This window comes from Procambarus clarkii, chromosome 40 (assembly GCF_040958095.1).
Source record: "Procambarus clarkii isolate CNS0578487 chromosome 40, FALCON_Pclarkii_2.0, whole genome shotgun sequence".
Classification (NCBI taxonomy): Eukaryota; Metazoa; Arthropoda; class Malacostraca; order Decapoda; family Cambaridae; genus Procambarus; species Procambarus clarkii.
Genome location: NC_091189.1, coordinates 35,941,733 through 35,955,171, shown reverse-complemented (window position 1 = coordinate 35,955,171; position 13,439 = coordinate 35,941,733). Strand labels below are relative to the sequence as shown.

General features: G+C 46.3%; 1 protein-coding gene across 1 annotated transcript in view; it reads left to right on the top strand.

Annotated features, from left to right (window-relative positions):
• The window catches only part of LOC123757792 (metabotropic glutamate receptor 6-like), a 636,685-nt gene that overhangs the window by 317,164 nt on the left and 306,082 nt on the right, over nucleotides 1–13,439 (top strand). The window contains exon 2 of the mRNA XM_069338962.1: nucleotides 6,608–6,762. Within this exon, the coding sequence (XP_069195063.1) occupies nucleotides 6,608–6,762 (155 nt within the window). The remainder of the gene's footprint in view (nucleotides 1–6,607; nucleotides 6,763–13,439) is intronic.

Sequence of the window (13,439 nt, the reverse complement as noted above, 5' to 3'; positions counted from 1 at the left end):
GTATAATGGCAGTAGATGGAAGTGTGAAGACGACAGAGGAGGTACAGACAGTAGATGTCTGACTCTGGACGAGAAGAGAAGAAGACGAGGAAACGGTGGGTGGAGACAATAAGTAGAGTGGACCGATGGAGTGCAGGCGTCCATGGAGGACAGCCTAGCCAAGAGGTGCCAGAGAAGTCAGATCGTTTGTGAGAAGATCATGTTTCTGGCGAGTTGTGAGCCAGATGTTGCAAGGAGCAACGAACTAATTGTAGACTCCTAAGAGAGTATATCGGGTGAAGAACGAGACAGTGTGGTGGCGGATGTATTATCCCGAGCTTTGCCACTGTAATAACTCTCAAAATAAGGGGAGGGGAGTGTTATGATCTCAGCCTGCAGGAGAAACGAGTCTCCCTCCTTGAGAGTTATTCATCAAGCCTGACCTGATTAGAAGGTCTAGCAAATATTGAGGTGATAACGCATATGTAAAAAAGTTGCTTGGATATGTATAACAGTTTGAGATTATGGGCAATAAAGAAGAAAATAGATAAATGACTGGCTAGGAGATGTGGACATTTTGCTGGAGGCGTGAGGCTCGCTTCCGGAGGACCTTGACCTCACTTGAGGCCAGACATCGCAGGGGAAAAGCCGCGCTCCGTTGAGCTCCCGTCAGAAGGGAACCCCTAGTGATATATCTCGAAGAGAAGAGAAGTGTGCAGACGTACCGGCTGTGGAATCGAGCTGGGGACGTGTGGTCTCAAGTCGTGGGCGATAATTAGTGAATATTAAGCCGCCCGGAGGCATTATTGTGGGCCGTGGAGCGCCCTGACCAAGCCTCGTCAGAGGAAGAAGCGCCCTCGACCAGACGATCTGTGGTAAGCACGATATACGCCAGTTCATAGTGATTGCTTGTAGTTGGTCGTGTGCCCAGCGACAGTAGCGATGTTTGTTTATAAGTTAGACATGTTTTAATAAGGCAGAAGGCCTGAAATAAGAGAGTGGAGAGGGAGGAACACGGAGCGACGTCCATCCCCTCTGAGCGCTGGCGGGCGACTGAGGGAGCCTGGCTCCTGACGGAGGAAGACCCTCCCAGCGAGTGAGGACCGCCGCCAGGCGAGGTGGAGTATGGACCCGCCCAAAACGGGGGAGTCCACTCTCACTGTATGTAGAGAACAGATAGAGGTTGGAGGCAAACATATTGTGTGATTATTTTTGTTTATGTGTCAAAGGGGAAACAATTTTATTGGAGTGTCGATGGGTTGCAGGTTTGTCTTTGGGGAAGAAGTTGCTAAGAACTTCGAAGCCAGCAGATGAAGTAGCTGATGAGACTCCAAGATAGTGGAGGCGAGGACCTCGAGCTGTGAGAAGCAGTGAAGAAGAGTGTCACTTGCTTCTGTAGAGGTGGTGAAGCACCATAGTTGCTCGAGGAAACTTCATGGTGTAGCAGCCAAGAGAGCTGTGGAGGAACCTAGCAGAAGGGTGAAGCACCGTAGTTACTCAAGGAAACTTCGTGATAGCAGCCTGGAGAAGCTGCAGAGGATCCTGGTAGTGAAGCCCGGAAGAACCTAAAGATATTAGGGTAGTGAACTTCCAGAGGTGGAAGGGAAGTTCCGGTGGATTACTTGTAGGGAGTTGATAGTGTTTGGTTGTCAGTAGCGTGCAAGACGCAGTGAGAGGTGAGTGATTGTTGGTATTCTTATGTCAAGGAGTGTTTAATACTGAAGTTTAGAGTTACAGTCGTAGGCTGGATTACCTACAGATGTATGCGTTCTAGGACTGACAGTGATCGATTGATCATTGTTGTGCATCAATGAACATTTATACTGATATATGTTATTGCATTCAAATGCTGATTTTCTATATATATATTATCTTGCTGATAGTGCAACAGTGTTTGTAGACTTGATCAACTTGAGGTGGTTGATAGTATCAGGTGGTGAACCAGGAGATAGGATACCACTTGATAAGCTGATAATAGAGTTCTGATGGTGTTGGAGTGCAACCTGATTGTAATATTATAGAGTATAGGATTCATTATTATTATATGTGTGTATGTATCGTGTATGTGCTTTGTCCAGTAAATGTATCACAATTTGCTGGTGTTTGCCCTTGTCCTAGTGAGGCTTCCCATGAAATAGTACAGAATAAGAGAGAGAGAGAGAAAGAACCAGGAACCACTGCTGTGGGCAGGGTAGGAGGTAATACTAGTAAGTCATAGGGGATTGAGGAGATCATATCTCATAAGGAGAAAGTGGGGAGTCACAGCGGCTCGAGTGGGTGTGTGCACGTGACAACGAGGCTAAGTGTTAGAGCCGCATCCCCTAAACGTGTGACGTTGAGCCCCTCTCCAAGAGCCAGAAGTGCCAAGGGTGATCTCCTAGTGAGGTATAAGCACTCTACTGAGGTGTGGGTTGGGTTGTCCGTAGAGAAGGATCAACGACGACAACACCAACCAACCCACAGTCTATAATAAATCTGCTTCTCCTCACAGCAGAAATAGAATTGATCCCAGCACCGATCCTTGAGATACTTCACTCGTTACTGTTTGCCAGTCCAACTTCTCACCTCTTACGGGAACTCTCTGGCTCCTTCCTGTTAGGCAGTTCCGAATCCATGTTAGGGCCTTTCCCCCCCCTACCCCCCACCCCCGCCTGCCTCTCGAGTTTGAATAGCAGTCTCTTGTGCGGTACTGTATCAAAGGCTTTTTGGCTGTCCAGAAATATGAAGTCTGCCCAACCTTCTCTGTCCTGTCTTATCCTCGTTATTTTATAATAGAATTCCAAAAGGTTTGTTAGGCAAGATTTTCCTCTCCAGTACCCATGTTGATGTTTGTTCACAAACCTTATGTTCTCTAGGTGTGCAACCAGTCTTAGCCTAATTACTCTTTCAAGTATTTTAGAGGGGATGCTTGTCAGTGATACAGGTCTATAGTTAAGTGCCTCCTCTCTATCACCTTTGTTGAAAATCAGTACAACATTTGCCCTCTTCCAGCAATTGGGCAATTCTCCTGACATAAGTGATTCATTAAAGATCCTTGCCAGATGCACGCTGAGGGCCTGTGCTGCCTCTTTTAGTATCCACGGTGAAACTTTGTCTGGTCCAACCGCTTTAATTTCATCCACTGTTGTCAACTGTTTCATTACCTCCTGTGCTGTCACCTCTAGATCTGATCTGATCTAGGTCTTTCATCTAGGGTAATCTCTTCTAACAATGGGAACTGCTCAGGTTCGGTCGTGAACACTCCATGGAAACTGGCATTCAGTGCCCCACAGATCTCCTTGTCACTTTCAGTATATGCATCCTCTGTTTTCCTTAGTCTTGTCACCTGGTCGTTCACCGACATTTTTTTTTCTTATATGGTTATAAAGTAATTTAGGTTGCTTTTTCTCTTTGATCACAATTTCGTTCTCACAATTTCTTTCCAATGCTCTTCTTATGTTAATGTAATCGTTCCTAGATCTGTTGCATCTGATCCTGTTGTCTCTGTCCTTTATCTTCTGTACTTCCTCCACTCCCTTCTGCTGGCCATATTTACTTCCTGACACTGTCTATTAAACCATGGGTTATTATAGTCCCTCTTACTTTTTTCCTTTACGCTTGGTATAAATCTCTCTTCTGCCGCCTGGCATTTCCGTATGACTTGGTCCATCATATCTTGGACTGTTTTTCCTCTATTTTTTTCCTCCCACTGCACTTCTCCCAGATAGTCCCTTATCCTTCTGTAATCCCCTTTCCTGTAGTCAACTCTCCTTTGCCAGACCTCTTGTCCCTTGGTCACAAGTTTGAGTCCCATCATGTAGTCAAAGACTAGAACACAATGGTCACTGGCCCTTAGAGGTATTTCATACTCCAAATTCTCGATGTCTTCTACGTTCTGGGTGAAAATCAGGTCTAATAGGCTCGGTGCATCTCTTTCTCTTTACCTTGTGTCTTCCTTCACATGTTTTATAAGGAAATTCCTGTCTATAACATCTATTAACTTTGCTTTTTAGGTCCCCAATGACCAGCAGCTTGTTTTTGTCTAATGTTGCTGCCCTCTGCAGTTCAACTATGCATGCCTTGTTGTTGTCATCATACTCCTGCCTGGGCCTTCTACTGTTTGAGGGGGATTGTAGATTACCAAGATCACAATTTTCCTCCCATCTGCTGTCAGAGTTCCATGTATAAAGCTTGTGCTCTTATTGGTACCCCGATTTCCCAGGTCTTCAAACTTCCATTTCTGCTTTATTAGGAGTGGCACTCCCCCTCCCTGTCTCTGTGTCCTCTCTTTTCTTATCACCTGGTAGCCCTCTGGAAAGATTGCATTCGAGATCATGCCATATATTTTAGTTTCCACTATTGGAACTATGTCAGGATCTGCCTCACTACCTCTTTTATCTCTACTGCTTTATTAGATACCCCATCAGCATTGGTGTACCAAACCTTCAAACTCTTCTTGGAAACTCTGGTACCAGAGTTCACCCTTTCTCTGGGGGGGACCTGGGGTGTCTGGGGAGTGAATGGGGGCTTGGGGGATCTGGGGGTGTCTGGAGGTAAATGGGGTCTGGAGGGATGCTTGGGAGATGAATGGGGTCTGGGCATCTAGGAAGGTAGGTAGTAAGGCCTGGGTAGGTAGGTATGGAGTAGGAAGGGCATACTGGGTCTGAAAATTAGTGAGGGTCTGAGAGGCATAGGAGGGTTGAAAGGTAGCGTGAGGCTGGGAGTCAGATAGAGGTTGAGAGGTTGGGGGGGGGGGTGTTATAGGGGGTGGGGGGGTGATATAGGGGGTGGGGGGGAAGAGGGGAGGATGGAGCATAGATAGTGAGAGTGGGAGAGAGGTGGTATTAGTAAGTGGGGAACTCAGGGGGAGGTGTGGGCATTGGCGGCAGGGGGAGGGAAGAGGTAAATAGAGGAAAAGGTGGGGCAGGTCCCACCTGTCTCCCATGGGGGGTCCATGTGACCCCCTAGCATGGGGAGGGGGTCACATTAAAGAAGGGGGGCAAAGGAGGGGTGAGGGCTGGGCAGGTTTTGTGGTTTGAGGGGATGATGGGGTCCTTGGAATGTGGGATGAAGCAGATGGATTTAAATGCAATGGGGGTCAAAGGGGACAGGGGAGTTATTGGGGAGATAAGCAGGGGCGAGGGATGGGAAGGCTGATTTGAAGAGGGTGTGACCTGGGAAGTTGTGGGCTGGTTAGCACGGGAGGGGTGGGTAACTACGCTCGAATGGGAAGAGTTGTGTCGGGCAGGTCGGCTCACCCTGTGGTCTAACTGTTCATCTTTTGTCATGTATCTGTCAATATATATACGTTGTAATAGTTTTTGTTACCTCTGAGTAAATGTTTGTGTTGCAGTATGTAAACCACTGCCTCTTCATTAGTGAAGTGTACCAGGACAGGTCATTTCTTGTTACAGTTGTAAGGCCCAATGCTGCGGTGGATTTCCATCTCATTCCCTGCCATCTCGGCTCTAATATCTCTCAAGATCCCCTGATACTCAAAATCTTCAATCTCCACCCTCTCCTGCCTCTCATGTGACAGATGACATCACCTGTCACCAGGTCTCTATATTTGTCACAGCAGAACCATCTGGGATGGGGTTCTTTCATGTGTGTGTGGGGGGGGGGGGAAGAGGGGAGAGGAAAATAAAAAATTAGTAGTTAATAACAGTTGAGTGATAGACAGTTGAGAGACGGGCCGAAACAGCAGAGCTCAACCCCCGCATGCACAACTAGGTGAATACACCCCCTCTCTCCCTCACTCTCATGTCCCCCTCTCTCCTTCACTCTCACACCCCATCCTCACTCTCACACCCTTCTCTCCCTCACTCTCACACCCTTCTCTCCCTCACTCTCACACCCTTCTATCCCTCACTCTCACACCCTTCTCTTCCCTCACTCTCACACCCTTCTCTCCCTTACTCTCACACCCCATCCTCACTCTCACACCCTTCTCTCCCTCACTCTCACACCCTTCTCTCCCTTACTCTCACACCCTTCTCTCCCTCACTCTCACACCCTTCTCTCCCTTACTCTCACACCCTTCTCTCCCTTACTCTCACACCCTTCTCTCCCTCACTCTCACACCCTTCTCTCCCTTACTCTCACACCCTTCTCTCCCTCACTCTCACACCCTTCTCTCCCTCACTCTCACACCCTTCTCTCCCTCACTCTCACACCCTTCTCTCCCTCACTCTCACACCCTTCTCTCCCTCACTCTCACACCCTTCTCTCCCTCACTCTCACACCCTTCTCTCCCTTACTGTCACACCCCTCTCTCCCTCACCATCTGATTACTTACAACAAATTAACCAGGAATACTATACTCTGCCAGCATACCTCTGTTTCCTTATAAATTGTTTTGATTTCACATGACAGGTGTAGCAGTAGTAGAGAGGAGCAGGCCACGCTCAGGGTCAAATAACAGGTCACAATAAGTTGTAGAATAGATATAATTGTTTTGAAACATTGGCTTCAATGAAAGTAGTAGAAGTTATTGTTTTTGTTATATGTAAATGGTGTATCTTATATGGCAAGTAACAAGTGTTTTTTGTCTCTCTTTCCTCCTCTATCCTTTCCAATCCTCTTCCCGGGCCTCCTTATCCATCCTCTGGCCCTTCTCCTCCTCCCACTGGTCCTGCTCCCCCTACAGGCTCCATCAGCAACATAGACGACGGGGAGTACAAGTGCCGGGACGGGTCGTTCCCTGAGATACGGAACAAGGTGATCTCTGGCGTGGTGGGCGCAGCATCCTCTGTCACCTCCATCCAGGTGGCCAACCTCCTCAGGCTCTTCAAGATCCCACAGGTGAGGCCCTCAGGCTCTTCAAGATCACACAGGTGAGGCCCTCAGGCTCTTCAAGATCACACAGGTGAGGCCCTCAGGCTCTATAACAGAGTCCATCACATTCATGAATTTACATTGAGACATATGCGCACTCAGACGTGGTTGTGATCAGACAAACAAGCACTCAGATGGTGAGTTATACCCAGCAAACAAAACAACCAAAAAGTTACTTTTCATTATTGTTTAGTTTGTTGCAAAGTTGCAACAACACCGCTGTTGTTCAACTGTGTGTGCTGAGTTAGGCCTATGCTGCTAGCACCTCAGACTAGCGGGTAAATCCCTAATTGTTTGTATTAATACATAAATCATATATACTTGAAGCCAAAATCTCGACGAAGGAAAAAATTCAGTGGATTTTTATTTTTTTAAGTTAACTTCGTCAAAAGTCGATGCAAGTTACCTTTTATTTTAAAGTTAGTCTGTTGTTTGTAATCGACACTTCGCTCATTCATGCCATTTTGATACTCAACACTTAACTTCTTAAATTCACTTAACTTCCTTACCTGATGCTGCTCACTAAGTAGAACCAGCTACTGGACATCCAGGTCTGAATAGTTAGTTATCTCTGTGACTTCTCGTTAGTTATAAGCAATCTTGTTATTACAAAGGATTTATAAAACAAGGAAAAAGCTAATGACTTCGTAGAAAGAAACATTGATAAAAGCTTAAAAATAATTATAATAACTAGCAATAAATAAATAAATAAGAGTAGAAAATGTTATACTTTACAGCTGTGAGTTTATTTAAAAACTCAATAACTGAAGTTAAAATTCTTCCACTACATTCTGTGCAACAATGAGGCAATTAGCACGTTATGCTTGAGATCGGGAGGAAAAGAAGGGCTACACATTAATCATTTAAGCAACATACTTCTCTGTTATCTAAATGAAGAGTTTCACCCAATTTTAGTCATAAGGGTAAATTTTCAGTCTTCCCTGGTATCTGAAAGCTTTGCCACACTCTTTTTCAATAAGACATTTTTTAAGTTAAAAATAATTCTACCTCAAATATAACAAATCATACAAACATGAAATTACAATAGAGTGAGATATGAGAAAATGTTTGAGGCATACGGGAATGGAAACAGGGTCCTGGGTCACCCTAGGCTCTGAACCTTGAGCATATCAAGGTCCATGCATTAAGGAACGCTTTTGGGGTAACTCTGAACTTTGATCTGATTTCCTCATCCAGCTCCAAAGGATTCCTCAAGCAACCATAGTAACTTTAAAGTGAACTAGAAATCATTGATTGTTAAGGTCAACAATGGACACACTACAAGCGCCGACCCGCAACTATAAACATTCCCAGGACGAAGGAGGCCTTGAGGCGGCGTCCCTCCATCCTCACATATGACCACTATTTATAAAACTGAGTTTTGGTTAAGCACTGTAAAGAGTCTGGGCGTCTTTCGCTTTACCCTAATGGTAGTTGCGACCAGTTGCTCTGCATTTTGCACGTAGCACTCTCTGTAAAAGAATTTATCATCATTCTCAAAGAGCTGTTGATTTTATGATAATTTTTGAATATTTTATACTTGAGATTAAACTCTTACCAATCACACGAGAATGATCGGGAATGTTCCCAAATTTATAGTCTCTGAGATACGATCGAGAGCTATGAGCTTGCGCTGAATGACCGGAATCTAATAAAGACACAGGGGGAACATGATCACAACATACAATGTATTGATATTGACAAATAATATGAAACTTGCCCTATTCGAAGAGGGTGGTACTAGGACGATGGAACATTATATTTGTACTCCAAGTTAAGTCAAAAAAATTATAAGCCTGAGAGTAGTGAGGGGTTCACACACACGTGAAGGTAGCCAAGAAGACAAACTCGAACTCCAAATATACGAATTCAAATGTCAATTCAACAGGAATCAAGGGGATGGGGAGGAGTCACATCAGGGAATTAACAGTTCAGGTTGCTAGGATCAGCTTCAGACAGAACAAACACCCAAACACGGCCATGCACGCACGCACTCACGCCCCCCCCCCCCAAAATACAAACACACACCTCTCTCCAACCCCATCCCACATAAACAACACATCTCTTACACATAAATACATGCCTCTCCTTCACATACACACATACAGACACACACACACACACAGGCACGAGCGCACACACAGGAGAGGTCCTGCCTCTCTCAATAGGTTGAGAGGCGGGACCAAAGAGCCAAAGCTTAACTTCCGCGAGCACAACTAAGTGAGTACACACACACACACACACACAGTTAGCGTATTGCGAGTGTAGAGGGCGTCACGCTGTGCGCTCTGGCCGTGTTATAAAAGTGAAGAAAAACAGTAGAAACAGCACCACTGAAAATAAGTATTGAGTACATCATGGCATTGTGGAATTGTGGAGCCGACTAGCGTGGACGTGACCTCACCAGCTGTGACGCCGAGACGCCGGGACATCACACCTGACGAGCCGCGTGTAGTACTTTCTCGCCTGTTTGTGCTGCAGATAGTGCAAGGTATCGCGGAGCGCCTTTTTGGCTAGGTTGTTACTGCAATGACAAGATCAGGAAGGGGCTCAAGGTCAATCACCAGCAGGGACGAGGAGGAGGACAGATTTTTAGACAAATTAATAGAGAAATTTGTAGAGAGGAGCGATAAAATGGAGGATCTAATCCAAGGGATTAAAAGCGAGTTATTTCAACAAATACAGGATACAGTAGAGAGACAGAAACAAGAGCTTATGCACTATATTCAGGAAGAGATTAGAAAGGGAAGAGAGGACTGGGAGCGGGAATGTGCTCAGATCACAAACGAATTAGGTGGGATTAACAGCATGGCTAAGGACAGAGGATTAGTGGGGGATGGGTTAGTGAGTGCAGTTGGGGTGGGGAATCTCCAAGGGAGGGGCTACCAGCATGACAGTGACTTATTGAGGTGAAGGGCCATTATAATACATGGATTATATCGAATCTGGGCAACCAACAAGACAAGAAAGGATAGAGATGGAAAAATATAAATTGCATGAGATATTGAGACGTATTGGAGCAGGAATGGCAGAAAACGAGGAGGACATCAGCCGCCGGGTTGGACCTTACAATTGTACCAAGAATAGACCTGTTCTGGTGCAATTCTCCAATGAGGAGGCTGTGGAGTACATAATGAGGAACAAGCATTTACTCAGAGGAAGTGAAACCCATTACAATGTGTTTTTTGAGAGGTTTATGACGAAAGATGAGCAAATAGCCCACAAGAATAGATGGCAAGCACGACACCGTGCCCCTAGCCTCTCAGGTAGCCTCACCTCACAGGTCACTTCCCAGGTTACCTCCTAGGTCACATCCTACCCAACTCAGCCCTCCTATACCTCCCCCCTGCCTCAGCCCCCCAAAACCCCCCTTCCCCTTCCACATTTGCACTTCCCAAACAACTCCCCTGCCCCTGCTACATCACACCTGTCAACGACCCCAGTGGATCAAGCCATGCCCTCCCCAAACCCACCTTCCCACCCCCCTTCCCTACAACCCCTTCCTACTCCCCTGCCCCTTCTACCCCATTGCCTTCACTTCCATCTGCTACATCCCAGCTTTCACTGCACCCCCCATCCAGTCACCCCCAAACCCCTCCCAACCCTCACCCCTCCTATGCACCCCCAGCCCACATTTAACCCCCCTCACCATGTGACCTCCTAACACCTTCTCCCTTCTCCCTCTTCCCCTCTTCTACCCTAAAAACCCCCACCTACCCCTAATTCCCCCCTAACTAATACACCCTCTCTTCCACTCCCAGCACCCATGCTCCATTCTCCTCTCAGCCCTCTGCCCTCAATATCCCTCCCCCCCCGCCCCCCAACCTCTCAACCTCTATCTGACTCTCAGTCTCACTCTACTTCTCAACCCCAATATGCCATTCAGACCATCCCTAACTTTCAGACCCATTATGCCCTTCCTACCCCCCCCCCCCTAGATGCCCAGACCCCATTAGCCTACCAGGCACTCCCAGGCACCCCAGACACCCCCACAGCCCCCATTCGCCCCCCAGACACCCCCCAGACCCCTGGCGAAAGGGGGAACTCTGGCACCAGAATTTCCATGAAGAGTCTCAAGGTTTAGTACACCAATGCTGATGGGGTATCCAATAAAGCAGAAGAGATAAAAGAATGAGTTAGTGGGGCAGATTCAGACATAGTGGCAATAGTGGAAATTAAAATAAATGGTATGATCTCGGATGCAATCTTTCCAGAGGTGTACCAGGTGATAAGAAAAGAAAGAACACAGAGACAGGGAGGGGGAGTGGCACTCCTAATAAAGCGGAAATGGAAGTTTGATGAGCTGGAAAATCCAGGTACCAATGAAAGCACGAACTCCATACATGGAACTCTGACAGTGGATGGGAAGAAGATTGTAATCTTGATACTCTACATCCCCCCACCAAACAGTAGAAGGCCCAGGCAGGAGTATGAGGACAGCAACAAGGCATGTATAGACGAACTGCAGAGAGCAGCAACAATAGCTAACAGAATGAGAGCAAACCTGCTGGTCATGGGGGACCTAAATCACGGAGAGATAGATTGGGAAACAGGGAATTCCCATGGCGGAGAAGAGACCTGGGGAGCGAAGCTGGTAGAAGTTATTGACTGGAATTTCCTAACACAGCATGTGAAGGAAGACTCTAGGGAAAGAGGAGGGGATACGCCCAGCCAATTAGACCTTATTTTCACCCAGAATATAGAAGACATCGAGCATTTGGAACATGAAATACCCATAGGAGCCAGTTCCCATTGTGTCCTAGTCTTTGACTACATGATGGAACTTAAAATTGTGACCAAAGGACAAGAGGTCCGGGAAAGGAGACTTGATTACAGAAAAGGGGACAACAGGAGGATAAGGGACTACCTGGGAGAAGTGCCGTGAGAGGAAGAAATTAGAGGAAAAACAGTGCAAGGTATGATGAACCAGGTCATATGGAAATGCAAGGAGGCTGAGGAGAGATTTATTCCAACAGTAAAGGAAAAACGCAGGAGGGAATATAATAACCCATGGTTTAATAGACAGTGTCAGGAAGCAAAAGAGAGAAGCAGGAGAGAGTGGAAGAAGTACAAAAGACAAAGGATAGAGGACAAGAGGATTAGATGCAACAGAGCTAGGAATGATTACATTAACATAAGACGACTGTAAGAAAGAAATTATGAGAATGATATTGCAGTCAAAGCGAAAAAGCAACCTAAATTACTACATAGCTATGTAAGAAGGAAGATGTCGGTAAATGACCAAGTGACAAGACTGAGGAAAACAGAAGGGGCATATACAGAAAGTGACAAGGAAATCTGCGAGGCACTGAGTGCCAGTTTCCATGGAGTGTTCACAACCGAGTCTGAGGGGCTCCCATTGTTAGAAGAGATTACCCTTGATGAAAGACTATCAGATATAGAGGTGATAGCAGAGGAGGTAATGAAACAGTTGACAACACTGGATACAACTAAAGCGGTTGGATCAGACTAAGTATCACCGTGGATACTAAAAGAAGCAGCACAGGTTCTCAGGGTGCCAATGGCAATGCTCTTTAATCAGTCACTTATGTAAGGGAAAGTGCCCAGTTGCAGGAAGGAGGCAAATGTCGTACCGATTTCAATAAAGGTGATAGGGAAGAGGCACTTAACTACAGACCCGTATCACTGACAAGCATCCCCTGCAAAATACTTGAAAGAATAATCAGGCTAAGACTTGTTGAGCACCTGGAGAGCATTGGGTTTGTAAACAAGCAACAACGTGGGTTCTGGACAGGGAAATCATGCCAGACAAACCTTTTAGAATTCTATGATAAAGTAACAAGGATAAGGCAGGACAGAGAAGGCTGGGCAGACTACATATTTCTTGACTGCCAAAAGGCCTTTGATACAGTACCGCACATGAGACTGCTATACAAACTTGAGAGGCAGGCAGGAGTAAGCGGAAAGGCCCTAGTATGGGTGAAGAACTACCTAACAGGAAGGAGCCAGAGGGTAATGGTAAGGGACGAGAAGTCGGACTGGCGAACAGTAACAAGTGGAGTACCTCAAGGGATCGGTGCTGGGACCAATCCTCTTTCTAATTTAAGTAAATGATATGTTTACAGGAGTGGAATCATACATGTCAATGTTTGCGGATGACGCAAAATTAATGAGAAGAGTTGTGACAGATGAGGATTGTTGGATCCTCCACGAGGACTTAAACAGGTTGGAGAGATGGTCAGGGAAATGGCCACTGGAGTTCAACACAAGTAAATGTAAAGTTATGGAAATGGGATCAGGTGATCGGCGACCAAAGGCACAGTACACAATGAAGGGGAACTGCCTACCTGCAACGATTCGAGAAAGAGACCTGGGAGTGGATGTGACACCTAATCTAACTCCTGAGGCACATATAAATAGGATAACGACAGCAGCGTACTCTACACTGGCGAAAATTAGAACATCATTCAGAAACCTAAGTGAGGAGGCTATTAGGGCGCTTTACACTGTCTACGTGAGACCACTCTATGCCGCGCGAGCATGGAGTCCCCACCTGAAGAAACACATAAGAAAACTGGAGAACGTTCAGAGGTTTGCGACGAGGCTTGTCCCAGAGTTACGAGGGATGGGATATGAAGAGCGTCTGAAGGAACTGAATCTTACGACACTAGAGAAAAGAAGGG